Source organism: Thunnus albacares, chromosome 3 (genome assembly GCF_914725855.1).
Source record: "Thunnus albacares chromosome 3, fThuAlb1.1, whole genome shotgun sequence".
Lineage (NCBI taxonomy): Eukaryota > Metazoa > Chordata > Actinopteri > Scombriformes > Scombridae > Thunnus > Thunnus albacares.
Window position 1 is genome coordinate 1,422,655 of NC_058108.1, and position 27,346 is coordinate 1,450,000.

At 42.0% G+C, this 27,346-nt stretch overlaps 4 protein-coding genes across 20 annotated transcripts in view; 2 read left to right on the forward strand and 2 right to left on the reverse strand.

The window, feature by feature from the left end:
• The first annotated feature begins 243 nt into the window (after positions 1-243).
• LOC122978734 (heme oxygenase-like) lies at positions 244-2,461 on the forward strand. Its single transcript, XM_044345675.1, has 6 exons — positions 244-373; positions 489-545; positions 1,046-1,157; positions 1,284-1,499; positions 1,601-1,873; positions 1,963-2,461. The coding sequence occupies exons 2-6, from the start codon at positions 496-498 to the stop codon at positions 2,131-2,133; spliced, it is 822 nt and encodes a 273-aa protein (XP_044201610.1). The 5' UTR covers positions 244-373; positions 489-495; the 3' UTR covers positions 2,134-2,461.
• Positions 2,462-3,231: 770 nt separating this feature from the next.
• rnf11a (ring finger protein 11a) lies at positions 3,232-9,065 on the reverse strand. 2 transcript variants are annotated; one of them, XR_006402730.1, is made up of 4 exons: positions 8,543-9,064; positions 5,697-5,869; positions 4,791-5,061; positions 3,232-3,449 (listed from the first exon to the last, which is right to left on the reverse strand). XR_006402730.1 is itself a non-coding variant. In XM_044345693.1 (3 exons), the coding sequence occupies exons 1-3, from the start codon at positions 8,639-8,641 to the stop codon at positions 4,890-4,892; spliced, it is 444 nt and encodes a 147-aa protein (XP_044201628.1). In that variant the 5' UTR covers positions 8,642-9,065; the 3' UTR covers positions 3,232-4,889. The 2 variants fall into 2 exon arrangements, 1 of the variants encoding a protein (XP_044201628.1); XM_044345693.1 differs by having other exon boundaries at positions 3,232-5,061; positions 8,543-9,065.
• Positions 9,066-9,176: 111 nt separating this feature from the next.
• Positions 9,177-12,034, forward strand: LOC122978737 (wiskott-Aldrich syndrome protein family member 1-like). 2 transcript variants are annotated; one of them, XM_044345695.1, is made up of 5 exons: positions 9,244-9,259; positions 9,477-9,515; positions 10,248-10,415; positions 10,497-10,646; positions 10,769-12,034. In XM_044345695.1, the coding sequence occupies exons 2-5, from the start codon at positions 9,513-9,515 to the stop codon at positions 10,850-10,852; spliced, it is 405 nt and encodes a 134-aa protein (XP_044201630.1). In that variant the 5' UTR covers positions 9,244-9,259; positions 9,477-9,512; the 3' UTR covers positions 10,853-12,034. The 2 variants fall into 2 exon arrangements, with proteins under 2 accessions (XP_044201629.1, XP_044201630.1); XM_044345694.1 differs by having other exon boundaries at positions 9,177-9,515.
• Positions 12,035-13,474: 1,440 nt separating this feature from the next.
• Positions 13,475-27,346, reverse strand: part of LOC122978735 (nuclear factor 1 X-type-like) — a 111,828-nt gene continuing 97,956 nt past the window's right edge. For 9 of the 15 annotated variants that reach the window (XM_044345681.1, XM_044345684.1, XM_044345683.1 and 6 more), the window contains 3 exons: positions 24,258-24,405; positions 21,855-21,943; positions 13,475-18,547 (listed from right to left, as the gene is read on the reverse strand). In XM_044345681.1, coding sequence (XP_044201616.1) covers positions 18,533-18,547; positions 21,855-21,943; positions 24,258-24,405 — 252 coding nt within the window. In that variant the 3' untranslated portion in view covers positions 13,475-18,532. The remainder of the gene's footprint in view (positions 18,548-21,854; positions 21,944-24,257; positions 24,406-27,346) is intronic. The other 6 variants (XM_044345689.1, XM_044345688.1, XM_044345691.1 and 3 more) reach the window with 2 other exon arrangements.

A 27,346-nucleotide genomic window follows, 5' to 3' on the forward strand; every position in this document is an offset into this window, starting at 1 on the left:
GTGTCATGTTAAGCTCTCAGTTGGCCCTCCTCCTCCTGCTGTTTTTCCAAGGCATTACTAAACTTCCTTACTCATGCTAAGGCCCGTAGTCCCTCCCTCAGCACTTCCAAACTTTTCTCAAAGTTGCTGCATCATGTTAACTCTAAGTCCCTCCCTACTATTTTTTGCTGAAGTTGCCGTATCATGTTTAGCTGAGGTTTGTGACACAGAGTTCCTGTTTTCATTCAGCCGCCAGGAGGGAGGAGACAGAGGAGCATATAAAAGACGGAGAGAATTGTAGCCACACAAAGCACTGTACTGGATATCCAGAGAGTAAACTGAGAATCACTGGGAACACAGACCAAACTACCAGTCTTAAACTTCTAACTAACTGGTGAGTAAAACAGAATATTTATGTTGTTTTCATACTTTTATACCTCTTGAATTGCTGAAAGATGGATCATGTATGTCCTGTAAAAGCACATTTCTGACATCTTTACTAATTGCAGGTCTACAATGGAGACAAGCAAGAAGACTCAGACAGCAGCTGAACAGTTGACTGACAAGTAAGTATGAGCTGCTGTGATTTATTATTATCCACAAATCCTTCTTCTTTGCTCGATCCACCACTTGACACGGCAATATGCGTCCACAACGTTGTTCTTGAATACGTAAGGAGAAGTGTTTGAATTGGAAGATTCTTATGCATATTGGGCTGTTCTTTTCTTGAATGTCTTACTAAATGTAGTTGATCATATCAGAATTCGTTCTGCAGCATCCAAACATTGCTCTCCAGTGCAGTATGTACTCATTTTCTGCTTGTGCTTGTAAAGTTTTATTAGCTGCACGCTGCCTAAATTAGATAAGCATCTGTTGGTGATGTAATTACCATTATGTATTCACATAACATAACTGTACTTTGGAGCCAAGGTGGTACACTTAATCTTCAATCTTATCTGTTAATTTCGTTGACCTTGCATGTGACCACAGTCAAGAAAGAGCAGGTCAGAAAGTGCTGATGGTCAATATAATTCAAATTGATCTGTAATATTTTTTTCTCTTGCAGGGATTTGTCAGAGCAAATCAAAAAGGTGACTAAAGACAGTCATGTCAGGGCAGAAAACACTGAATTGATGCTGAGCTTCCAGAGGGGACAAGTCACCCTGCCACAATACAAGGTAACATACACAGCACAAATATTCAGCTTTTTATATCCTCTCAGACATTTCTGTATGATAGGATTGTGGCTACAGCAGCTATTGTCATCTACTGACACTAACTCTCCTCCTCTTCCTCCTCCACAGCTCCTCCTGAGTTCGCTGTATAAGATCTACGAGGCTTTGGAAGAGGAGATGGACAGGAACTCCAACCATCCTGGTGTTGCACCCATTTACTTCCCAGCTGAACTGGCCAGGCTGGAATCCATTGAGAAAGACCTGGAGTACTTCTATGGCAAGGACTGGAGAGATAAGATCGCTGTCCCTACAGCCACCAAAAGATACTGCCACAGACTCCGACAGGTAGGTTTCACTCTGTTTTACATCCTGTTTTACATACACATGTATCCATTTTTTTCCTATTAGGTGATTCTGAATTAACGCTCTTGATTTTTTTTTTTCAGATTGGCAAAGAAAGTCCTGAACTTCTGATCGCTCATGCTTACACCCGGTACCTGGGTGACCTGTCTGGAGGGCAGGTCCTGGGTCGCATTGCCCAGAAGTCCATGGGCCTGAAGAGCAATGAGGGCCTGTCATTTTTCGCCTTCCCCGGTGTCTCCAGCCCCAACCTGTTTAAACAGCTCTATCGAAGCCGGATGAACGGTGTGGAGCTGACGGAGGAGCAGAGGAACGCCATGCTGGAGGAGGCCGTCAGAGCCTTTGAGTTAAACATCCAGGTAAGGAGCAATGATGGATGGTGAGATTCATTTACAACATTAAACCAAGCCATAAGCAGCTGATAGATGATGTGTCTCTTGTTTTGCAGGTCTTTGATGATTTACAGAAGATGCTGAATGTCACTGAAAATCATCTGCAGAATTCTTCATCACTCTCCAAATCAGCAACACTCCAGAGCAACTCGTCTACAATGCTCAGGATGGTCCTGGGACTCTTTGTGGCCCTGGCTACTGTCAGTATGGGGATCTATATTTTTTAGGGAGAACACACATCAGAAGTACTATGTATTGGTCTGCTGTTGTAAAGATTTTAAGATCTCTAATCTTGTGATGTGAGACTATTAAATACCTGTACCTAGTTATAATTCTGTAAGATTTTAACTGTCTAAAGATGACAAAATGCTGTGTAATGTTTTGCAATTTAACTGAGAACCACATTTATAATGTGCATTCAAGTCAGAACTTTTCAATTGTACTACTTAAATTCAAATGTTCTCTGTAACACTGTTATACAGTGTGCCATAAAATGTGCAATATTAGTTCTAATACTGTAAATATGTAAATCTTGAATAAAATATTTTGTTTAAAGATGGTCTTGTAATTTTGTTTTTTGGCACCGTTCATTCATGCCATTTTCCTGTTAATGGGTGATAAGCTGCTGATGATCAGGGTCCAGCTGGTTGACATTTCTGCTAATGTTTTGGCAGCGGACCTTGTGCCTGCTGTTCGTTTGGCCCTTGGTCTTATAATGATTGCTGAAATACTGGGAAAGAGTTCATAAGATAAAACAATTATTAAACACATCTACAACATGAAGAATGATCAACTCCTCTTCATCAGACAAAAACCTGTTGAAACTAGAGCTGCAACTAATTATACTGTGCCCTTCATTTATATGTATTTTCTAGAATCATTTTCACACTTAAATACTTGATTATCTTTTGGTTTATTGCTTAATTCATAAATGTCAAAAAACAGTGATAAACGTTCATCACAACTTGCTTTGAGCACCGATTCAAAAACCCCGTTTACAAAAATAAAAAACAGAAGAGAAGCAAATCCTCACGTTTGAGAACCTTGATTTGGGGCTCGACAGATTAAATAAACAAAACCAAAGTTCATGATCTATTAATAACACAGTCAACCTGTTTGTTTCTATTGATTTTTTGTTAATAAGTAGAAGAAGTGGAACAGTGACCTAGAAGTATAAAAGCTTTTATAAACAGGACTCCAGCTGTTGTGTGATCCCATCCTGTCACACTTCATGTATTCCAGCTTTCTTATAAATTACCTTTGACTACTCAAAGGAAAGTGTGTTTTTTTTTCACATCACAGAAACACAACACATCACACTAGTGTAAAATTTATCATCCACTTTTATTGTGGTTTCATGGTTTTCCTAAAATCTGTGCACAGGCTGCACACAATATAAATTAAAACATTAAATGACATTTGCCAGAAAAAAAAAACAAAAAAAAAATGAAACAAACAAACAAACATCTGGCTTCATCTTAGGCCTGTTTCATATTGACACATATCAGTACAGTGCTGGTATCTGTCTCCCTCTAGAGGACAACTAAAAGAAACAAAAGAAGAAGAAGTGATGTCAGAAATGATTGTACTTCACAGGAATTGGCTTACCTCGACCTTAAAAGGCACAGCAGCCTGAGTAAATCAGAAATGTCCTCTCTTCTTATTTGTGCTGATTGGATCTTTAAAAGCTGAATTAATGCTTTACATTCAAGATACATTCCAATAAACTGCTGTAGCACCTTTCACCATTTGACTTGTTTGTGCTATACATTACTCAGTCAGTATCAGATAGGACACGTCTAATACCTGAAAGCTGAAAGCATTTTGTTTTATCAGACTCGGCATCACATGCTGTAAGAAGGCCATCAACACTAAACTAAATCCAACAGCTTCAAACTACAGACAGAGAGTCAATTCACAACGTTAACAAGCCAACCTCCACCCACAATCCTCTCCAAACACACACACGTGCACACACACATAAAAACACACAATCCTCTACAAAATCTATTAGCTACTGAGTGCCGGATGAGGGGTCTCCCAAGGTGCTTTTAGGGGGATTGCACAGCGAATCTTGTCTTTGTAAATGTCACTGACAGTAAACAATGAACACACACACACACACACACACACACACACACACACACACACACACACACACACTGATGACTATTTGATTTGAAACAAAACAGAGGCAAAGCGAAGGAGAGCATCCGTACTGTAGAAAGGCAAAAAACAGATCCACATTTGAAAAAAGCAGCTTTGAAGGAAAAACTACAGTACAGACAACAAAACGTTCAATCTTCAAATATCTTCAAAAGCTGAAATGAATCATAAATGGTCATGTGACCTCATGTCTTTACTCAGAAAAGACTCAGGTTGTATTTCTGATTGATTGATGATTGATTGATTGATGATTGCATCTCAGTCGACATGAAGGAAGGCATTGAAGGCCATGAGTTCATTTGAATAAGACAATAACTTCACGTCATGTTTTCACTTTCTGACAAACAACGACGTCCGCTGGACCGAGACTATTTCCCTGCGTTCTCTCCGTTGACATTACATATTGCACGTTACATCTTGAAAGGGGAGGTGAATGACATCGATGACATGCATCTAACTACCATAAAAATACCAAATTAAAGTAGAATGTTGGTCATACAGACATGAAATGACTTTGGAGTAATATTTTGCTACTTGTACAGCTTTCCGTATTCTTCATCTCGCTTAATTTGGCACATTGTCGTACTGTAAAAGGCAAAGAGTTTCAAAAGCCCAAATCGGTACACATTGGACCTAACAAATGTACTGTAGGGTACAGTTTTCAACATCTTTCTGTGTCCTTGAACATGCTCCAAACATCTGCATAATGCCACATTACCTTGGCTACGTGTTTGAAAAGCTAGGACAGTTTCGGCTAAAAAGGTGCAGTAACTTTTAGGCGGGAGCAGCCGACCGGGGGGGGGGGGGGGGGGGCTGCTCAGTTGGTTTCGTAAGTGGACAGCAGCGCCGCGTCAACTGGTTCCATGCAGGAGGGGCAGGTGAAGGAGCGCATCAGCCAGGGGTCGATGCAGTCGACATGGTAGGTGTGAAGACAGGGCAAGAACCGGATGGGATCGCCGTACTCAAAATCCATCATGCAGATCACACACCTGGAGGAGAGAAACAGTAAGTCTTCCTCTTTCTTATTCAAATTCAAACAAGAAAATAACTTTATTTTAACATTAGATCAACATTTTTACTGATTTTTAAACACATGGACATCCAGCAGGCTGCTGATTTAACATTTAGTTTCATGTGTACAACGATTTCGAGCCGTTCATCTGATCTACATGTGACGTCTACTGCTGTAAACATTCTTGTTGTATAAAACACAGTTTTGTTCAGCACAGTGTGATAAGTCATGTATTAAAGTTTGAAGCTGATACCATTAACGCTCCAGGAGGAGATAGCGTTTATTCAAGGTTCAAAATTAGCACAACGTCATACTTTCATGGGTGAATTGTGGACTTCCTGTTGGATTTAGGTCAGGGGTGTCAGCGTATGATTTGCAGGTCTTGATGAGACGAATAATTGAGTTTTGGTTCGATCTCTCTACGACATTCACACGGGCCGTGGCAGCCATTTTAGTGACATAGGTGGTGCTGTAGAGCACATTTTGGCACTTTTTTGAACATTTTTAGGGGGTCAAATATAGGGTTGAAGTGGCGGATTAATAAAGAAAGAAGAAAGAAAGAAAGAAAGAAACAGAACAGATACAAGAGTTTTGCCACTATTTAAGACTCACTCTTTAACTTTCTTGTCAGACGGGTCAGAACCCGGGTCAAAGATGCCTCTGGGCAGGTGATGGATGAGACCGATGCGCTGAGCGATGCGGACCTGCTCCTCCTCCGTCAGCTGGTTAGCCAGACGACTCTCGCTCGGGGTGGGATGGTACACCTGCACTGGGTGGGAGCGCTCCTGCAGAAGAAGGAACACAAGACAACCTGTGTGATCTACAGAACAATAAAATATTAGAGCTGCAAGGATTAGTCGATCAATCAATGAGTTGCCAACTATTTTAATCATTGATTAATTGTTTTGCGTCATTTTTTAATAAATGTGAATATTTTCTGTTGTTTTAGTCTCTATGACAGTAAACTGAATGTCTTTGGCTGTTGGACTGTTGGTTGAGCTGGACAGAAATAATCACTCTTCCTGTTCATACAAGCTATTAGAAGATGGAAGTGATGGGGGCCAAAATCCACAGTCCTCCTTCTGTGCAAAAATGTATTTCAAAGTTTATCTGAACCTAATATGAAGCTTCAGCGTCCAAATGAGTCAAATCAAGTAGATATCTTTCAACGTTACAGTCTTTTTAGTGCCAAAGTTGCTCTTTTTGTTACTATACTTCCACCGCAGCTCAACAGGGAAACACAAAGAGGGAATTTGATGCTAAAAAGACTGTAAATGTGGCAGATATCCACTTGATATGACTAACTCAGACTGCTGAAGCCTCATACAAGCTTCAGATACACTTTTAAATGTATTTGTACGCAAAATGACACACTGTGGATTTTGTCCCTATCACTTACATTGGAAGCGGATTTGAAGCGATTACAGCGAGGAAAACGTCTTCTGGTGTTCATATGAACCTGTTCTTTAAGTTTCCATTTTAAGATATAGCTTCTATAATGTACAGTTTGATAGTTTTCTTAATGTGTGACTGTGGCTCTACCAGCTTTTCTACCATAAGTCATTTACCATTTATATTTTCTTCACCCAGAACAAGTTTAAATTCTGTAAGTTGCATTATAGAGACGACAGGTCTGATTAAAAAAGCTTCTGCTGTTGCCCAGATCTACTCACGAGTGTAGCTGTGCTACTGAGAACTTCCAAATTAAACTGAAATTCTTATTACATGTCTGCAACTGGCAGGTCGATACTGAAACGTAGCTGACAGGTCACTGATTAGTAACTTTTATTTTATTTTTTTCAACTTTATTAGTCAAAATTTGAGATACATAGCACACACAAATAATACACAAATACAGGAAATCCATCACACAAAACAAACAATCAAACAAATCCATAAAGGATATATGTGGCATTCAAGTGATGTTGGAATAATCAGAAAAATGAGGTCACGACTGGAACAACATGACTTCCCAACAGCTGATGTCATCTACGCAGAACCATTGCTGACAAAAGTAAATGTTTGGTTGATGGCAAGAATCTTTTAATTCATGTATTGCATATATTTTTTTTTGCTCACATGTAATTTGTAATATTAGGTTGTAACTGTTAGTTGTTGTTGATGAAGTGACCTAGATTAGTTTGGAAGTTATTTTTTAGCATTAACCCTGATAACAAGTCAGGTAAAGCAATATTTTAGTGGTTTTAGGGAATGTACTGGTGCAGCAACAAGTACGGGACAAAATACAAACATGTGAGGATCAGGAGGCAGAGCGGGTCGTTCAATAATCGGAAGATTGGCAGTTCGATTCCCGGCTCCTCCAGTCCGCATGTGGAAGTGTCCTTGGGCAAGATACTGAAACCCAAATTGCTCCAGAAGGCTGCGCCAGCAGTATGTGTGTGTGTGTGTGTGTGTGTGTGTGTGTGTGTGTGTGTGTGTGTGTGTGTAAATGTGCATTAGATTAGATCCTGATGAGCAGGTTGGCTCCTTGCATGGCAACCTCTGCCATCACTGTATGAATGTGTGTGTGAATGTTGACGTGTATTGTAAAGCGCTTTGAGTAGTTATATCAATGCAGTCCATTTACCATTTACCATCGTCTTTGAAGTGTCCTTGTTGTTTCCACATTACAACTTAAAAGCTCACAAACACACCGAAGTCGAAGAACGACTTCCCAATTCAGGAACTGGGACCATCCAAGAAGCACATGAATGCAGCAACAGAACAAAATAAAAGGCACAGGAGTAGAATCATATATCTATATATACAAAGAAACAAAAAAAAAACAACCCAAAATAAATAAGAGAGCTGAAGACAATGAATAAATAAATAAAAATAAAAAAATACAGATGACATGTTTACATTAGTGAGTTCTGAGTGTGTAGTGACGCACTTTTGTGGTTCTTGATGTGGCTTAAAAACCGCAGGACAAGCGAAGGCAGCAAACCAGGAGAGGATTTGCGCTTGTGGCTACAAAATGTAGCCATCGAAACATAAAAAAATGACAGTGTGTTTAAAGGAACCGTTCTTGTGTTGGGAAAAATATAATAACATCATATACAGTAAAGTATAAGGCTCATCGCTGAAGCTGAACATATGGGGAGCGAGTTCTTGCCAAAAAGTCTGCAGCATATTACAGTGACGAAAAAAATGAGGAATACATTCTCTCTGGTGATTACAAAAACCACAAAGATCTGCAATGTCCGTTTTGCAATAAATGAATTGACAGGATACACACATGTGTTAAGATGTATTAGAGACAGGATATTTATAAAGGTAAAGCCAGGTTTTCCCCCAACTAATGTTATCACTGTTTTAAGCCTTATAGAATTTACCTTTTAGAACATTTTCCTTTTGATTACTAGCTTTTATGGCCTGTTGAATTTACGGAGGTGACAAGGCTGCATTATTTGCTCTTTAACCCCCCAGAGCACTGCTTCAGTCCCGGGGCTGCTTACCTGGTAGGGCGGCGGAGGCTCTCCGGGCAAACTGCCCCCCTCGGACTCATTCAGCAGCGACAGATCATCCGCACCTTGAGAAAACAGACAGTTCCCCATTGAACTGAGGCCACCATGAGACTGTCGACGTCTTTCTGAGGGTTGACAGACACTTATCAAGCGTCAGGTGGAGCTAAACTAACTAGCCACCGTCTGAGATGTTCGTCTTGACGTTAGCTTTTAGTTAGCAGTTAGTTTGTTGTCATTCCGTAAGAAACGACGGGAGAAGCGACGTCGCGCACTTGACGGAATAAACGTCCGGATGCTATGCTATACGGTGTCCGGTAAAACAGTTAGTGACACGGATTTTAACCGTAACAACGACGTTTTTTTTTAGGTGTCTGGTTGAATGTTTGCTTCTCGTGTGCGTTATTTTTTTTCCTGTCCGCATTCCGTGAAGACCCGCCCTACTCTGTCTCTGATTGGCTCTGACCAAAATATTCTTCCGCTAACCCAATCATCTCACTCCTCCTGCCTCAACCTAACCAATCTGACCAACGGAGGTAACGAGTACTAGCCAATCAGAGGCAGAGTAGGGCGGGTCATTGCGGAATGCGGGTGGAGAAGGGTAAAAATAAAAAAAGGCTTTTCGTGTTTACAAAAGATACAGACCGGAAATCGTCATCAGGAAGTTTTGTTGAGATGCTTCCGACAGAATGAATTGGGGGAATCCTAAACGTAAAAGTTTAGAAGTAGCATAAAGTGGTGGCGGTTATTCTGAAGTCATATTGTTGTTGTTCCGGGTGGGAGGGAGCATCTACTATGAGTACATGTCATGCTACATGATGTTATGTAGCAGCTAGGAAATATATTCATTCTGTTTATAGACACTGTCGGTGTTATATCAGTGTTACGTCTTTTTACGACCCGTTACTTTTGCTCACTTCCCGAGCAGCACGCGCAGCACTGCAGAAAGATCTGAAGGACTGAGATGGTAAGAAGAGGGAGTGGTAACACATGGCTGACATTAGATTTATTATGTTACAGTGTTGTTGAAGTGTTTAATTGACTTAATTTATCTGTAATTAATAGCTTTGTATGGTGACGTCATTTATTACTCAGGGGTCATAAATGCTCAAATCCAATAGAGTTATCAAACATTATTACCTTTTACATAACAGCACGTCCGCAGGGATGATGCCACAACTTGTCAGTCAATAAATAAGGAAGTAAATAAGTAACACTTCATTCAGAGCTGCGATGATGATGGTGGTGATGATTCTTTATGTTTATTATTGAGGTTGTAGTGGGTGATGGTGCACTGGAGTTACTGAAGTGCATTAAATTGAAGTGTTCTTAATATTTTGCCCTGAAATCATCAGAATGATCACCTTTCTGACAAGGTGTTCTTAATAAAGTGCTTGGTGAGTGTATCTCTATCCTCTGAACAATATTAACATGCTTATATGTACATTGAAACAGATGTTGGTCTCTGTCTCCTGTCCATACTGGCTATGAAGAGATTCCTTCCTAATGTGACTCTAATGTAAAAGATGGGAAAAAAATCTGTAACTTAGGACGGTATCTTGACATATACTCTTACATGTGTCCCAGTATCATGTTTTAGCTTTACAGACAGGCCAATCAGAACATGTATTATCAAACAGAGGCTATCTTATGTAGGACGTGGGTTGGCTCTCTAAAATGTCAGTCCTCATACATCCAGGCTACAGCTCCACCACCACCACCACCACCACCACCACCGACCACCACTGGGGTCCAGTCTAAAAAAATAACCCCTCCACCGTGCCCTAAACATGCGGCAGTGCCGTATTTCTTTAACGACAGAACCCCGATCCAAGAGACAAGTCCCTCACCAGACCCTGAAGCACAGGTAAGTGTCTCCTCCACAATCTGGAGTAGTATTATTGTGGAACTCTGAAAGGATTAACCTGTAAAATCTCCCAACATGCAGGCTGCAGTTGCTCCGTCACCGCACTCTGTGCAAAACGGACCCCAGTCTTCACTGTCACAAGGAGAAGAAGACAATCTTTCTGACTGTGACGACAAAGACCGTCCGATCCAGGAAACTGACCCTGCACCACAGGCGCTTAACGGCCTGCAGGTACGTCACCTTTTCAACAGATTTTCATTTTCACTTTAAATTTAGAAACATTTATGTTTTTTTTTGTCTGGCATAATGGCCAACCATGCTATTAATCTTCTTTCTGTTTCCATTAAAAACAGGCCAGCACTTTCCAGCTTCCTGCCGAGGCCGAGGTGCAAGTAGCCTTTCAGATGAACCAGGGTGGGGAGCACCATTTGGCCTGAAGCACCGGGACAGAGAGAGGACATGGCCTTGTGTTCAGGCCAACATTGTTTGAATATGTTATTCCAGCTTCAGTCATCATCGTCATCATTGATAATATATCGCTTCGCTAATTTTTGTCATACAAACTCCAGCCATATCCCATATATATTTCATACTTGCTCAAGCTACATACTTTAAGGTGCCTTTGAGAAAGTTTGAGCCAGACTGAGCTTAAAAATATTTATTTGAGTGCCATAGCTATAAAAATCTTACATAAGATTATTGTAAATAACCTAAAATTATATATTATAAACTATACAGATTGAGGATATAAATTTTAGTATTTGTTGCATCTATGAATCACTTAAAGGGAGACTGTATATAAATATGGACATGAAGCTGAAACATATCGATCGCCCCCTGGTGGCTGGCTGCAGTATAGGTCATAAATCCTGCCTCCTCCATGTTAGCAGATGAGTCAAACTAAAAAATCAAAGTACACCTCAAATTAATTTTTGCCAAAGATGCTTTCTTTCATTCTCCACCGCACAGACTCTGTCTCTAAATGACAAGATGGAAGCTCCCGGACAGGAGATGTTTTGGCTTCACTTTTGCATAGCGACAGGAAATGGAGACACGTCGTCCATCTTTTTATACAGTCAGTGGTTTTTGCATATAAAGGTTAAGTTAACTTATCGCGAGGACTACTTCCTGCCTGTGAAACATTTTATAATGTAAAAAAAAACAACCCAGATGATGTAGTCTCTGATGTCATTTCGGGTTAGGAGAAACACAAATGTCTTTGATCTGCATGACAGACTGGTGGTGTCGACTTTGAAAGACATTTACCAATTAAGGGAATTGTAGTTTTTGGAGTTTAGCCCATAACTGACCTAACAGACTTAACAGATATTGTTTTTCCTTCAAGAACTTTATTGACTTTAGAAGTCAGGATATTTTGTTCCCTGTCATTTTACCCAAACTCTAAAAGGATCTGGCTCCTCTGAGCCCCCCAACTTTATAGAAGTGCAATCCTTCATCGCTGGAGTATTCCTTTAGTTATGTGCTCTAAGTTAGTGTCTAAAGTGCATGTGTACTAACATTTTTTGCTTGGAATTTTTTAAATGATATAATTTCATTGTGTTTATTTAAATTCACATTTTCATTAAAATTAAACTCAAGCTTGCTTTGAACACACAGTAGTTCTTTGCTTCACTGCGTCAAAGAAAACATCATTAAAAGTTAACAAAACACTTGTTTTTAACGTGTTAGAGCCACAATGTGTTGGATTTTAACATTTCTGATTTTGGTAACTCTGCATCATCATAAAAAACATGAACAATGTACATTAAAATGCCAAGTAGGTTTACATCAATATAGAAAGAACTGTGTGGGAGATATAATCCTTTTAACACATAGTGACCAAAGTTTAGGGGTTCAAAAGTAATTGGACAGATACACACATGAAGTCAAACAAATTCTTCATATTTAATATTTTGTGGAAAAGTCCATGACTGAAGTCTTCGACCCGTAGACATCAGCAGATGATGCTGTCCCAGGTCTTCACTGCAGCCACCTTCAATCTCTCTGCCTTTAGTCTGGTCTTAAGCAAGTGGATCAATCAAATGCAGATCAATCGGATTGAGGCCAGGTGATTGACTTGGCTGGTCGAACATTTGGCCGTATGTTTAAGATGGTTGTCAGTGTGTCCCAGCCATCACAGAGGATCATAAGATGTTCCTGTTTCTCAACACTTTCCTCTTTCCATCATTGAGGTTGATTTTAGTTTATCAGTCTGCAGAACTTTGTTTCAGGACTTTATTTCTTTTTGTATGTTGTGAACTGCAATCTGTCTCTCTGTTTTCGTGGATTACCAGTGGTTTGCATCATGTGGTGAATCCTCAGAGGTTATGTTCATTAAGTCTTTTCTTGATCACTGACAGGGAAACATGCTGGAGAACATTCTGGACTTGCTGTGCAGTCATAAGGGCCTTTTCCTTGTCTCCCACATGTGCACCTGCTTTTTTAAGAATGTATCCAACTGTTGATCTTGGCAAACACACTAACTTTGATATCCCTGATGGATGGTTGCTTTTTTCCTTCAGCCTGACTTCAGCACGGTTACCTCTTCACTCCTCAACTAAACCTCAATATAAGTGGAAACTCTCAATCAACTCAGAGCCACGTGTGAGTTCTTTAGTGCATGAAGTAATGTGGAAATGACCCAATGCTGCCCAAAAAATATTTAGCAGCCAAGTGTCCAATTAATTGTTGTGTTAAAAGTGCTATATCTCCCAATAATGATAATAATAATAATAATGTAAGCTTACTCAAATTAAAGCGGAGACTTGGCACTTTAATGTAGTGTCCATTACTTTACTTCAAATTGAATGTGCTGGAGCAACAAAACATGTGTAAATCTCCTGACTGTACAGTGTCATTGTTCCAAAAGCTAAAAATAATGTCTCAGAAAAACTTAAGAGTCTATCAAAATTCTTTAACAGTTCACTGTTGTACTGCACATTATATTGACATTTTCTTAAATCACATATGAAACCAGTTCTATCATGGTTATCATTGTAGGACATCATTCATACTGAGACACCAGTTAATAGAAAGAAGGACATGGCACAGCAGGATGGTACAGTCAAGAACATCCTTTTTATTCAATCAGGTGCTGCTCTTCTCAAACTGTGTTTTTCTTCTTATGGAAAAGAAACTGTAATTAACACATGCATTTCACCTAGAGCTCTGGGGGTGTTCTCACAAAGAAGTGGTGCTGCACTGAGGGCGTAGACAGAGGCATAGAAGAGCTGGGAGTCAGGGGGCCTAGGGTGCTGCCTATTACACCAATAACCATACACGCTTAAGAAGATAAAGAACAAAATAAACAACAGAACAAAGACACGGAGCAGTCCAGCATGAGGTGGTCAGAGGAGAAAAATGGAGGGACTTCCCTGAATCCTCGAAATCTGAGGGATCAGGTTCATGCTGGCCTTTTATCTATCCGGTTGGTGTGTTGCAAGTGGCTAATACTGCTGAGGGTTTCACTGTGTGAAGCCCACCGTTAACAATAATACTTCAGTTTAAAGTTGATTTTAAAGATTGATTTGAATGAATGTAGGATATGTCCTGGAAATGCAACCCCCCCCTTTTCAGCCTCATGCAGGACAAGTCCGGTTATAAGGTGCTTGTAGCTTTCATTTACAGTCCAAGGCATCCTCAAAGAGAGCCTCAACGACAGCATACCCTGATAGCAAATATTAAAAGAAATCCAAATGATAAGGAAACAAAAAAAAAAAAAAAAGGGGGAGAAATAAAACAAAGCCAAAAATAAATAGCTAAAACAAAAGAGCAAACTCTTATCCTAATCAAAGCAGCCCCTTTCCAACATCCCAAAGCAGTTCATTCATCTCTTGAGATCCCAAAAAAATCATCTCCGTTTACATCTTCAACCCGAACCCCTTGAACCCCTGTCATCCTTTCCTAACCCACCCAAGGACACCCCCAAAAGCCCGTCAGCGTAATTTGTTCACTTACATTAGCTGTTGAATGGAGAAGCTGAAGAAGATGGGTATGGTAATACAATGTGAAGCATACAGACAAGAATAACATGTGAGCTAACTGCATTCTGCTCAGACAAAAGTTTTTCGGCAATATTTTTTTTCACCCTCCCAACAGCGGAGAGGGCGGGAGGGAGAGAGGGAGAGAGAGAGAGAGAGAGATAGATAGAGAGATAGAGAGAGAGAGAGAGAGAGGGAGAGACAGAGAGTGACAGACACACAGTTACAGACTACTCCAGTGTCTAAGAGAAAACAGACAGTGGAGACAAGAGGGCAAGAAAAAAGCAAGAGCTGAACGAGAACAAGTTTTTTTGCCTTTTCAAAAAAAATTTTTTTTTTTTGTCATCATTTATCAATAAAAAGTAAAGAACTAATTCACACCAGTTTCCTTTTGTACTATATATATACACATATATATATGTATATATATACTGTATATATATATACGGCTTTGAAAAGGAAGAGAGGATATAGGGGAGGTACAATGGAGGGGATTCATTTCGAAGGCAGAGGAAGAAGTTTTCTCTGAGCGCTGAGCGGCAACAACATTTTGCCTCCTCGCGGCACTCAGGGGCGACATGCTACCTCCGGCCATTTCGAAAAAAAAAAGGGGGGCGATCTGGATTACAAAATGGAGTCTGTGAACAAAAGGCACTTTTAAGGGACAACCTTTAACTGCTGGGAAACTATACACTACAGCACAAGCACTATAAGAGTCATTTACAGAGGAGGGGGGGGTGGAACAGGGGAGAGGCTCACCTTGCTGCCTGTTTCATAAATGGTTCAGACCTCGTATTTGGGCCTAATTCTAAGCTACTTTTAGCCCCTTTTACTGTTGTTTGTGTGCAGGAGACAGAGGGTCGACTTTTAATACTCTTCCTACTTCAACTGTCTCAACACAACCTGCTGAGCTCCATCCAGCAATCCATTCAGAAACATATCAGGATGATGATGGGAATAACTGATTTCTGGATGTGAAGCATCTCCCGGCGTACAGGGAGGAACTTGTCATGTGTTTATGCCAATGTGTATGTGATAAAAAGGAACTGAGTTGGGGGGGTTCTTCTCTGGGTTTCTTTTTGCTGGTGAGTTTCAGGCAGTGCATGGGTAAAGTCATCTGAACAGCGTTTCTTAGGCTTGACAGTCTAGGTTTGTTTTTTTTGTTTTTTTTCTAAAGGTTGAACCAAAATGCCTTTTGTGTCACAACCTTAAGGAATAGGAACCTCTCCCCCCACTCAATACAAATAGAAGAAGAATACAAATAGAGAGGAATAATGCTGTTTCCTAAATGGTCTGTTACTTTTGTTCATTTACCATTCATTTATAATAGTTCTGAATGTACTTTATAGTGTTAAAGCACCAGGTTTCATCTGATAATAGAGATTTTTTTTTTTTTGAAGTTGTGTAGAATTTTTTTTTTCCTTCAGCCCTCCCACATTTTTATAAACAAATGATTACACATAAAACATTAAAAAAGAGACAAAGGAAATAAAAACAAATACCCCCGACTTACAAAGACTAGGATTTTTCATGGCCCTCTAGTTTAGAGTCCCGGAGCTTATGGACTTGAAACAAATACATTTTTTTTTCTCTTTTCTCTTAGCTTTCTTAAAAATCTCTAACAGACAAACACAATGATCTACCCAATGCATTGCACGTGGCTCAATCGACACATATTTTTCAATAATAATACTTTCCATCAAAAAACAAACACTTTTTTTCTTCAAACCTACTGTCGATTTTTGACATGTTCATCTAGGTATTAGAATGCTGCGCTGCAGATGGCGATGACGTGTGTCGTTTGATTCGTACTGGTAACAGTAAGGTGATGTTACTGAAACAGGTTGTGGGGTGGGGTGGTGGGGGGGTGGGGGGGGGGTGGGGGTGAGAGTTCAGAAAATAACTAGACTGCCAACCAGCTCATGTAGTAAAAGTTAAAAAGGAGCATATATCATAAATATATATGTATAAGATCTCTCTCTCTCTGTCTTTACAAAAAAAAAAAAAAAGGTTTGCAGTCCTCTATAAAGATCTGTCCTAGGCCAATGGTTTCCACATGTACCAATGCTACCATTCCCTGTAGCTTTAGCTTATATGTGGGAAGAGAACCTGAAGTCAAGTTTATTACTAATTGCATGAAGGGAATACAGAGGCACTTTGATATATTGTTATAGTCTTGATATATGGTTTTAGTACATAGAGCTAATGTTACTAGAGAGGCTGAGAACGGGGTCTCAGCCCTGTTTACTATCCCTGCAAAATAGAACCAACAGCTAGGCAGTCCAGTTATTTTGTGAGGTCGGCTTTTGTTGGATTGTGTCATGATGAAAATAATACCAAATAGCAATTTTAATGTGAACATTTACATAGAAAAAATATCTCAAATTAAAAAGACAAATCTTAAGTGAATGAAAAACCATTAACAAAGGCAGTTTGGAGAACCAAATATAAAGGCTTCCCTTTATTATTTTATGTCAGGTTGTTGGTGGTGTTAGTGTGCTATTTATAAGTGTGTGTGTGTGTGTGTGTGTGTGTGTGTTTGTGTGTGTATTCCTCTGGGTTTTCCTGTGACTGGACTAAGGGATACAAGGTGAAGCAATGCAAGGGATGTGTGTGATGAGCTGTTGTTAACTGTGCTGTCCATACATGAGAGATTTGAGAAACTGCTGTTACTGTTTCGCTGAAATCCGAGTATGATACTAAACGTATTACTGCAAACTAAAGAAAAAAAATGTTATGACATGCAAGAGAAGGTTAAAACAATCCAAGTGAGACAAAACCAAAACCAAATCTGGCAAAAAAAAGAAAAAAAAAAAGAAAAAAAAAAGAAGAGAAATCACAAGAAAACACCTACAAACAAAATGAAAGCTAATAATATGAAGCTAATGCTGTGTGTGCATTACTGTAAATTAAATCCCATGTCTATGAATAATAACAAAATGATATTATGAGTGGTTGTGTGACAGACTATTCTGGAGAGGATGGTCTGTATGTACTGTATGCAAGCATGCATGTGTGTGTGTGTGTGTTTGTGTGTGTGCGTGCGTGTGTGTGTGTGTGTGTGTGCTGTGTGTGTCAGGGTTTAGACTTGATTGTTAGCACAGCCGCATCTCTGTAGTGGCAGCCAGCCTCGACTCACTTCTCTAATCGCTCATCTGACCATCGATGTGCAATACTGTTCATCCCTTATTAAGAATTAATAGTGCATAGGTGAGGGGACGAAAGAGCACATGTAGAGTTAGTGTTATGACTGTCTGTCGTGTGTTCACTCGCTCGCACTCGCCTCATGGCTATCACTTCTCCCACAGCAGGGCGCCCTGATACTTCGACAGGTAAACAAAGACCAGCCACTTAGTGCATATATGTCACACCATCGGATGGTGTCACCATGATTGGCCAATCAGAAATGAAAGAGGCTCAGGGCTGAGCGAATGAAGCGGCAGAGTGTGGCGACACACAGGCATGTGGCTGTGGTTCTGGTCTGGACCCTGGGCAGCACTGAGCTCCAGGTGGAGGGAGGAGGAGGAGGGGTGGTGGTGGTGGTGGTGGTGGTGGTGTGGTGGGAGGCGGGTGGCACCTGGAGGAAAGGTGCTTTGAGAAATACACAGATATGGAGGCGTGCAATTTGGGTGGCAATCTTTTCAACTTGCACATCTGATTTCACCATTTACTACTACTTTTTTTTTTTTTTGTTTTTTTTTTTTGGATCTCCCAGCCAATGCATGGAGTTTCATGGTGGAGACAACAAAATGAAAAAATAATTATAATAAAAAAAAAACAACAAATGTATAATTGGTCATTTGTCAGGTTGCCATATTGTGTTTCCTTTCTGACATTTCATGGTGTGTGTGTGTGTGTGAGACAGTTCCTCATCTTTCTCCTCCTTGCATTCTGAGTCTGTCCACTCAATCTCATTGAAGCCTCCTGCAATAGGGCGATGAACATTCCTGTTCAAATTGTGTTGAATCGGGGCGGGGCGGGCTCTTTTCTGGGTTCTGTAGTAGTACTTTGAATAGTGTTGGCGAGAGAGAAACCTTTTAGTGTCAGCAGTCTGTTCTTAATCAACGGTGATGTGTTTGTTTTTCAAATTTCCAATTTTCATGACACAATTTTAGCTGTTGATTCATAGAGGCCTTGTCAGAGGAACCAGGACTGTGGAGGAGAAAAGAGAAAAAAAAAAAAAATTAGTCTTTAAACGACATCAGCATCAAGAGAAACACACGTGATATAAAGGAGGTAGAGGTGGGAGGACATATAACAGAGTATGAACACAGAACAGCATCTTGCACAGTACAGTTGGTTTAAACTCCCCAACAAGGAGTCACAAGATAAACAGGAATCACAATTTTGATACACAAAAAGATGATTATTTTGCCTTTTTTTCTGGTGAATTATTGGACTATTAAAACCTCTTCAAGTCTCTAAAAATATAATTAAGACAAAAATGAGTCGGTGGTCAACCAGAAGGCATACAGCGTGCCTGGCATTAATGAGAGGTCGCAAATAGACACTGCTTTGTTTTACGAGATCACAGAGAAAAAACGTTGGGAGCCACTTGTATAGTTAGTTCTGCAACCACTAGGTGGCCATCTATGACTCCTTTTCTCCTTCACTGTCAGTACTTGCTGAGCTCAGCTGTCCCACACAGTGCCGAAAAAGTTACCACCTCATCTTCACCACTTGCTGTTTTAAAGAGGGCTGACTCGAGCTCTTTGCTCATTAAAAACACTTGTGTTATTTTAGAGCTACAAATAGCATCAGTGCAGTAGTTTTTTTTTGTGTGTCCTCGTGAATGGCTTTCCAATGAGCGGGCCTGTAACTGCTCTGTCATGCGCTACTAGTTTACATGTAAGGCGATCCTCCTAATATGTCTCTTCTCTGTGAGCCTGAGTGGTCTCAAGCTACACTGTAAAGCTATTGAGGGCAGCTACTCCACGGATCCGGTTTCTCACTTTGATAAGAGGGCAGAGAGGAGGCTTTGGCACAGGCTGAGCCGTTCTGGCTGCTGCTGACATTCCATAGGCCTCGGCCCGGGGAGTGCAGCGAATTACCCCACCTTTAACAGCAAACTCTCTGTTGTCCCCCATTCGGGCAAACCCAGAGAAAGTTTTACCCCCCCCCACCCCCCCCTCCACCCCCATCCCTGCTATCCTCCACCACCTCCCTCCTTCCTACCCATGATTCTTTGGTGCTTGTAGATAACTCCTCCTCCTGGCTCCGACTTCCCTTAACCCCCTTCTCTTTTCTCCTCTCTCTCTCTCTCTCTCTCTCTCTCTCTCACTCTCTTACTCTGGCTCTCCCAATGTAATCCTTGGCAGTGGAAAGTGCCCCCCCCCCCTCTCTCTCTAACCCCCCTTCGTCCAAGTTCAACTGCCTATGACATCATGTCTGGTTGCTGCGGGCAACCAGACAGCCGGGACGTGACTGTGGAGTGCAGCGAGCTTCAACTAACTCCCTCTCTCTTTTTTCCCTCCCTTTTCTCTCGGTCCCTCTTTCTTTTTTCATACTCACTCCCCTATCTCCGTCTCTCTCTTCCTGCATAGCTGAGGTCTCACCACCAGAGAGCTCCTCAGACCAGCTTTTCTCTGCGTCTTGCCCTGACAGCAGTGGGAAGACTCTCTCCCTCTGTCTTGGCTAGTTGGCTAGCAGGCGGCAAGGCGGGCTGGCAGGGCCATCGTCTGAACCTCTCCATATGCCAGAGAACAGCAGGATAGGCAGAGACCTCTGTTACTCACTCTGGCTGGGGCTGTTACTGACCTACTAGGCTCAGCTAACTGGGAGCAGTTGATACCAGTGCCCAGGTTCTCGCTGTGTGTGCTGTAAATCCGACAGAAATGCTCAAAGTGGACATTTTTCAATAATGTTTGATAAGCAATAGCAGGAGATAATAAGCGCTCTGAACAGATGTAAGCTGTTGTAAAAACCCTGTTGTTAGGAGGGAAAATGAGGGGCAAGAGTTTTGGCACAGGGTTGAAGTGTATGTGTGCGTGTGCAATACACGCTCGCACACATTTGGACGGTGTTTGGATGTCCCCTCAGTGCCAGGGCTACATCTGTGGGAGAGTGGTGCAGGTGGGGAGCTTGAAAATACTAGAGGGAGCAGCAGGAGGAGAGAGGGCGAGAAGGAGAGAGAGAGGGTGGGCTGCTGATGCATGAGGAGAGGAGAGGGGGGGCGGGGGGGGAGGAGGGGGGGGGGGCGGAGCAGCAGAGCAGAGCTGTGCCGAAGAGGAATGCAGATTGTTTCCATGTGTGGGGAGGACAGGAGAGCCGAGTTGGCTGCAGGCAGGTGCGGTTAGCCCCTAATGAGAAAAGTTGTGTTGGTGATGGAGGAGGCCCAAGACACTGCAGCCCAGTGGCAGAACGCAGCCAAAGCTGAAACCACAATGTAGTGCACTACTGGCCTCACACGCTGCACTAATACACACTGTTGGGCCGAGCAGAGATAAATCAACACTGCTGGAGCTGAAACTCACTGGCACTGCTTACATTCACTGTGGGGAAACTACTGTGGTACAGAAAGTGTAAACCAATACTGAAACTTACGGCCTTGATACATGGGCAACACTTTGAATCAGAGTAGGTGGGCAAGTTTGCAAACAAATGATTAAGTCTGTACAAATATGTGCAGCTCTGGTTCATTATAGTTATAATATTCTCCTGCAAGGAGTTCAGACGGCTTTGTGTTGGACAAGTACATGTCAATTCAAACAACAACTACATTTAAACATTTTGAGCATAAAAAGCTTTAAAATGGTAAACTGCATTCAAACATAGCATAAAGGTTCTCAACAACTGAAAGGTCCACTTACTAGCTTTTTCCACAGCTTTCAACCATATCACAAAGTCTTCCTCATCAGATGACGTCTTCTCAGTTTTCATGGAGATGGATTCACTGACGTCTCCTTTTCAAACAGCTACTGTAGTGAGCTTCCATGAGATCCACTTCAGATCATCCATGAAAACGGAGCAAACGCCATCTGCTGATGATGACTGTGTGATACGGTCGAAAGCTCCAGAAACAGCTAAAAAGTTGAGCCTAATTTGGGAGTATTTTGTCAAAAATATTAAGGTCCCGATTTAGCAAAAATGATGCAGGTACTGGTTATAGGATGACAACAGATGTCATCTCAACTTTCGGAGAAGCAAAATATTCATAACGTTGATCAACACCGGCGCCATCGGCTGAACCGCTGATTGTACAACGCTGCCGATGCAGAGCCGTCGTCTGAGTATTGCCTCTGTATCACGGCCTTCGCTCTGAATGACATGCTTGTCCCTTTAAACCCGGAGATGCCTACAGTAGAGCTGCACTTTACAAATAACATTTATGTGCAGCACTGTGCAGAGTCACGCTTGCAGCGATGAGGGTAAAAGTAAAAAGAAGACATAAAAACAGAGGAGGAGGAGGGAGACGTGGATGGGTGGATGTTAATTAAATGAGGGAGGCTGGCGGGGGTACCTGAGTCTGCTGGGGGATATTCAGAAAGTTGTCCCGTGTTCCGATGCCGACAAACCGGTTGGGAGCTGTGGAGCCTGGCGTGGAGTATGCTATAAACAGAGAGAGACAAGTGTGTACATGCTTTTACACACACACATACACACCGAGCTCATAGTAGAGTTTGATGCTCTCATCATCATTATCTGTATATTTTACTGTAAGATTAACTCACTACAGGACTACATATCACTGTCAAATGAATTATTTTGAAGACAGTAAGGGTCAGGGATACTGATGCCCTATTAGTCACATGGATGATTTGTTCATGTTGTGGGCAGGTTAATCGTTATTTTCATTCACTTATCCATGTAATCTGTGGTTAACAAGGGGATGTACAGTCTGCAATTAATAGTGCTAACATGAGGAAGCTATTTCCCCCAAATATGGCTGCGCTGTTAGTCACTGACGCTCCTCAGCAGCCCCTGGCCTCAGTAATAAGCCACCCTAATCATAAAAAAACCACTGAGGACTCACTGTAGACATAATAACAGGGTGACCGGTGGAGGAAGTGTATTCATCACCAGTGGTAACCAAAGCTCCGTTCACGTTTAGTAGGTTAAGAGGAGCATCTTGCCTACAAAGTGACACCATTCAGTGATGCCACAGGATCAAATTTAGGGCAGTTGTGCTCACTGGACTCCAACATGGCGGCTGAGTAGAACTTTTGCTGTGCATGACTTGAGTGAGGTTGAGGGGATGGGGATGTGTGGGGGGTGACAGTGACAGGGCTGGAAACTGATGCATGAGTGAGAGTGAGTGTGCCATATGTGTGTTTTTTTTATGACTGTAATTACTTGAGAATCAGAGACAAAATTAGAGGGAGTAGAAAAAAAACAAAAACAGTGATAACAGCCACCGGAATGAGAAAAAAAAAAAAAGTACGAAAAGTACGATATTTATTTATATAAATACTCATATAAATAAATAATAAAGTGACACGTTAATCTGAGAGAGTTGGAAGGGGGGGGAGGGGAGGAAAGGTTGATAGGACAGGAAGAGGAGAAAAAGTCAAAACAAAAGGAGGAGAAGGTGCCCCGGTTGCTCCGTCCAGTGCCCCCTTCTTGGTGTGCCTCTCCCGTGGCCCGACTCTCGCACTGCACCTGTCTGGGTGGAACCAACCAAAAGCCTCACCAGCTCCCTGATAACACTCCTCTCTCCCGCTCCCCCAGTACAGTACAGCGCTAATTAAGACAGGTTTGATTAGATTTTATCATTCATGTTTAGAGAGACTGGGTAGTTCTTGTTACACTGTGGTTTCCATGTTTTTTGTTGTTCTCAATTTTTAATTGTTGTGAGATTTGTGTGAAAGTGACGAGGGGATTGGGTGGGTAAAGTGGGGCATGATGTTTTTTTGGAGTCCACGCCAACTGCCCTAATTTTGTTCCCTTAAAAAGAAAAAAGAGAGAAATAAAGGAAAAAAAGAAACAAAGAAAGGAGGATATGAGAATATATCAAATAAAGAAAAGAAGAAAGCAAAAAAAAAAAAAAAAAAAAAAATGAGAGAAGGGGGTAGATTGTATTGCCGCTGTCACAGACAGACATGCAAAGTCTGCGTTGATCAAAGGCTTGCGGCTACAGAGGCAACGTGCACAGGGCCCTGCTCTGCTCTGCTCCCCCCCCAAAACTACAAAACACATCAAAAAGAAGGGAGAGAAACTACACTGCCTCTTGTGGTGCTAGCAGGAAATCCAACACCAGAGAGTGAGAGAAAAAAGAGAGAATAAAAAGTTTTGGAGCAAAGAGAAAGTGTGGGGTGGGGGGGGGGGGTGGGGGGGGGGGTGGGGGAGGAAGAGGCTGAGGAGGTTTGCAAAGACATGAGGAGAGAAAAGGAGACTGAACTTCAGAGCAAGTAAGAGCAAGAGATACAGAAGAGCTGGAAAGAGGGTCTCTGGTTTGGCAAAGGCGTGGCTTCTGCCTCGATAGAATTGGATCTTTCTAGTGCGGTACAGTACATTACAGTACAGTCCATAAGAGTCAAGCTCTGGGGCTGCTGAGTGTTTGCCTGAGCAGACTGCAACCTTACTGGAAGCGTATGGTCAGCTAATGGCCAAACTATGAAAAACTACAGCAGTAGCCATTGTAGAAGTCCCAAATCCAGTGCTTATTCAGTGTTTATACAAGATTACACAGAAAGCCCCCTTTGTTTCTGAACAGCACATAAATCCTGAGACTTCTATGACGGCTACATCTGTCCTAACCTAACACAACCGAAGCAGTATTTCTTGGAAAAAGAGGACAAATGAGCTAAGATCTAATCAAACTACGGGAGCCTGAAATCGGTTTGGCCTATATGATAAGTCTGTGGGGAGACTGGGGCAATACTGGGGGGTTTGTGGAGGGGAGTGGGAGTGGGGGGTGACTTACACGGAGATGCGGGTGAGCTGAGTCCGCCGTCAGTGGGCGTGCTGATGCTTTTAGAGTCGGGCATGGGGAGGGGCACAGGGCGCGCCACCGGGGGTGGCGGGGGCAGCAGGAAGGAGCCCGGCATTTTGCTCTGGCCACCTCCATTAGGCTGCAGACGGACCATACAGACAGGGTGAGCAGGACACACCCCGAGATCATACAGTACACAGGGAGCCAGGCACGCACACACATACACGCACACACACACACACACACACACACACACACACACACACACACACACACACAACATAAAGTCACTCACACATACTGTACACTGAGTCGCATCCAAGGGTAAGACACACCCATATATGGACAGACATGCACAGAAGCAGGGCCAAGTACACTAGGACAAACTAAAACACACACACACACACACACACACACATACACACACATACAGGGACAAGAGAGGTCACCAAACTCAAAATAAAACTAAACAAAAATATCAGACAGTCTGGCCAGAAATAATCGGGTAACTAAGAAAAGGAAAAGTGATGAACATTGTCACACACAAGGGGAAAAGAAAAATGGAGTCGTCCACTAGGGAAATTATTATAGTGCAATGTGAGAATTTCATCAAGCAGTGCATGCGAGTGTATGTGCATGATGTGTGTGCATTTTCACGCATTACTGTATAGTGTGTCTTAAGTGTGGGAAGTAATGAGAACAAAGGATAACAAGACATGAAAAAAGGATTTGACGAGTGGTTTTAAAGTTGCTCAGAAGGCTCAGTTTACAGTAGAGGTTTACAGTCCTACCAGCTCTGGATCTGGATCTGAGTGAATGTATGTCACAATAGTTCTGAGATATCCATGTAAGGCCAGAAGACACTTGACAGTCAGCTGTACGCTGTGTTTTTGTTGTGATGTTTGAAACTAGCTTTCAGAGTGAGTGAGTGAGTGTGGGTGTGTTATTAGGGTTATCAGAAGGGGCACCCTTCACCGATGTGTCACTATTTAACCCCACAGAATCACTAAAAAGGCTCAACTGTGCTCCGAGTAGCTTCTGCACTTAGTTTCCTCCTCATCGACAACCAGGGTTGGGAGAGTTACTTTAAAAATGTATTCTGATGCAATTACTAATTACCTGTCAGTAACCTAATCCAAGTATCATATATAAATATTAAAGTAACTTGATTACTTTCTTTTACTTTTGGATCACCTCAACACCAAATATGCACAAGAGAAAAGAAATATCAACAGGATGACTTTTACTTTAGTGGATTCTGTAAAACAACAGAACAATGTAACCTTAGAAAAGAAAATGTTTCCTCTGCTCAGTGTGTGTTTAAAAAAAATTTGCTTTTCGTGAAGCAACTTCAGGCAGCAGCCTACAGACCTACAGTGCACAACACATGATGTGCATTACAGAGAACTTTCTGAGGGAAAGCCTCTGACGAACCAGCGCTTGGCCCGCTGGCTGTGTAAAGCTATCATACAGGCACAAGCCTACTGTATGTCGCAGCAGGGGAAGACCCCCCGCCAGGTATTCGCGCCCACTCGATGACAGCTTTGTCCTCCTCCACAGCTCTTCTCAGAGGGAAGGCAGTGGCAGATATACTGGATGTGCAGCAGCATCATCATGGGCTTCCCCGTGTTGTTTTATTCACTTCTATCTGTGTGATGCGTCAGTGACCAGTGACACGCCGTCAGCTCCGGACACGTTACGCACACAGTCATCTGGGTAGAGGTCATATAATCAAGCTCTCTTTTAACAGACTTGTACGAGTCTTTGGGACTGTCACAGTGTGAAACCACCGTCCCTGCCTACTCTCCCAACATAAGTTCACTGTGTATGAAGTGTGTGAACGTGCGCCCACTGTGCGCCACGTGGTATCATCCTCTACTCACACCAGTGTGGATCAGTGAGTTATTTTGCCCTCGTTCCTGCTCTGCTTATGTCGATTTTAGAAACTGTAATCCTACTAATCTGAATACATCTTTCTGTCCTGTAACTTTAATGAAATACAGTTTTTTTGTATCCTAATTACATGACGCCGTTACTCCGTAAGCCTGTCCACAACCGCTCACTAGCTTCCACGCTTCATCTGACACACACTGTGTTTCAATAACTGTCCTTCAATTCACCTCGGCACTCTCAGAGCAAAGGGGCAGGGGGAGGGGGGGGGGTTTGCTGAATATTACTCAATCTTGACCACCATGCATTTGGCAGAAAAATGTTTAAATATCACAATCCAGTGGGTGAGTTGATGATTTACTCTCATTGTTCAGAGTAAAGGAGCAACACTTCAAATGGCAGCGGCTCAACGAGGGCTCGGAATACACCTGTGGCCTCCAATGTTTGCTTCAGGTTCCATCCATGGATACCTAACTCCCCAAACACCGCTAATCTTGATTTGTCTGCGAATTCTCACTTGTTCCTTCCCCAGGTTCGTAGCCGTGCTGGCCCAACTCAGCTGCTAACTCAGCCTGAGCATTTTTCTTTCATGAGCTACAGCTGCTGCATCCTCCCATGGCACTGTGAGCTCAGAGAACGTAATCTGCTGCGACTCTGACCACAACACCAGGTCTGCTTTAACCTCCCACTTGAGTTTACTATCTCCTGAGGAATTACAAACTGTTTTTCCTGAATCCACTGCCAGTTGCCCTCACAAACTTCATCTTTCTATCCTCTTTTTCTGCTGCACAATGAATTTATTTCAACCGTTTTACTCTCAGTTGTGGTTTGCTGGTGATAACCTAAATACCTCGTAGTGTCTCCAGGTGTATATTATGGCTTTGTCTGGATCACTGTATATGTTGACCTAATATGAGTCAAATGTCATTTGGCTCCTTTCCCCAAAGTTTTCCCCCTCCAGTTGATGTTTTCTTCTGCTTCAGCACATCTGGCTGCTTTCTCTTGTTGATCTATTTGCTCTAAAACACTTTTTCCTCTTCCCTGGTAAAGTTGCTCAACTTCATAAAGATTGCTCTATTCCCAGGTCTAGGCCCCCTTTGACCTTGTAGCACCTGTTTTTCCAATAAATAAGATGAAGTGATGCAGCAGTCGTTCTGTGTATAATTATGATGCTGATTTATTATTGGAAT

What these genes read in the sequence shown, in the direction of transcription:
- LOC122978734 (XM_044345675.1), top strand. Translation starts at nt 496, where the DNA reads ATGGAGACAAGCAAGAAGACTCAGACAGCAGCTGAACAGTTGACTGAC. An exon ending in GCTGAACAGTTGACTGACAA is followed by an intron (nt 546 to 1,045) that starts GTAAGTATGAGC and finishes TTTCTCTTGCAG; the next exon opens with GGATTTGTCAGAGCAAATCA. An exon ending in TCACCCTGCCACAATACAAG is followed by an intron (nt 1,158 to 1,283) that starts GTAACATACACA and finishes CCTCCTCCACAG; the next exon opens with CTCCTCCTGAGTTCGCTGTA.
- rnf11a (XM_044345693.1), bottom strand. Translation starts at nt 8,641, where the DNA reads ATGGGGAACTGTCTGTTTTCTCAAGGTGCGGATGATCTGTCGCTGCTG. An exon ending in AGCCTCCGCCGCCCTACCAG is followed by an intron (nt 5,870 to 8,542) that starts GTAAGCAGCCCC and finishes CTTCTTCTGCAG; the next exon opens with GAGCGCTCCCACCCAGTGCA. An exon ending in TCTGACAAGAAAGTTAAAGA is followed by an intron (nt 5,062 to 5,696) that starts GTGAGTCTTAAA and finishes TCTCTCCTCCAG; the next exon opens with GTGTGTGATCTGCATGATGG.
- LOC122978737 (XM_044345694.1), top strand. An exon ending in CACCAGACCCTGAAGCACAG is followed by an intron (nt 10,416 to 10,496) that starts GTAAGTGTCTCC and finishes CCCAACATGCAG; the next exon opens with GCTGCAGTTGCTCCGTCACC. An exon ending in AGGCGCTTAACGGCCTGCAG is followed by an intron (nt 10,647 to 10,768) that starts GTACGTCACCTT and finishes CATTAAAAACAG; the next exon opens with GCCAGCACTTTCCAGCTTCC.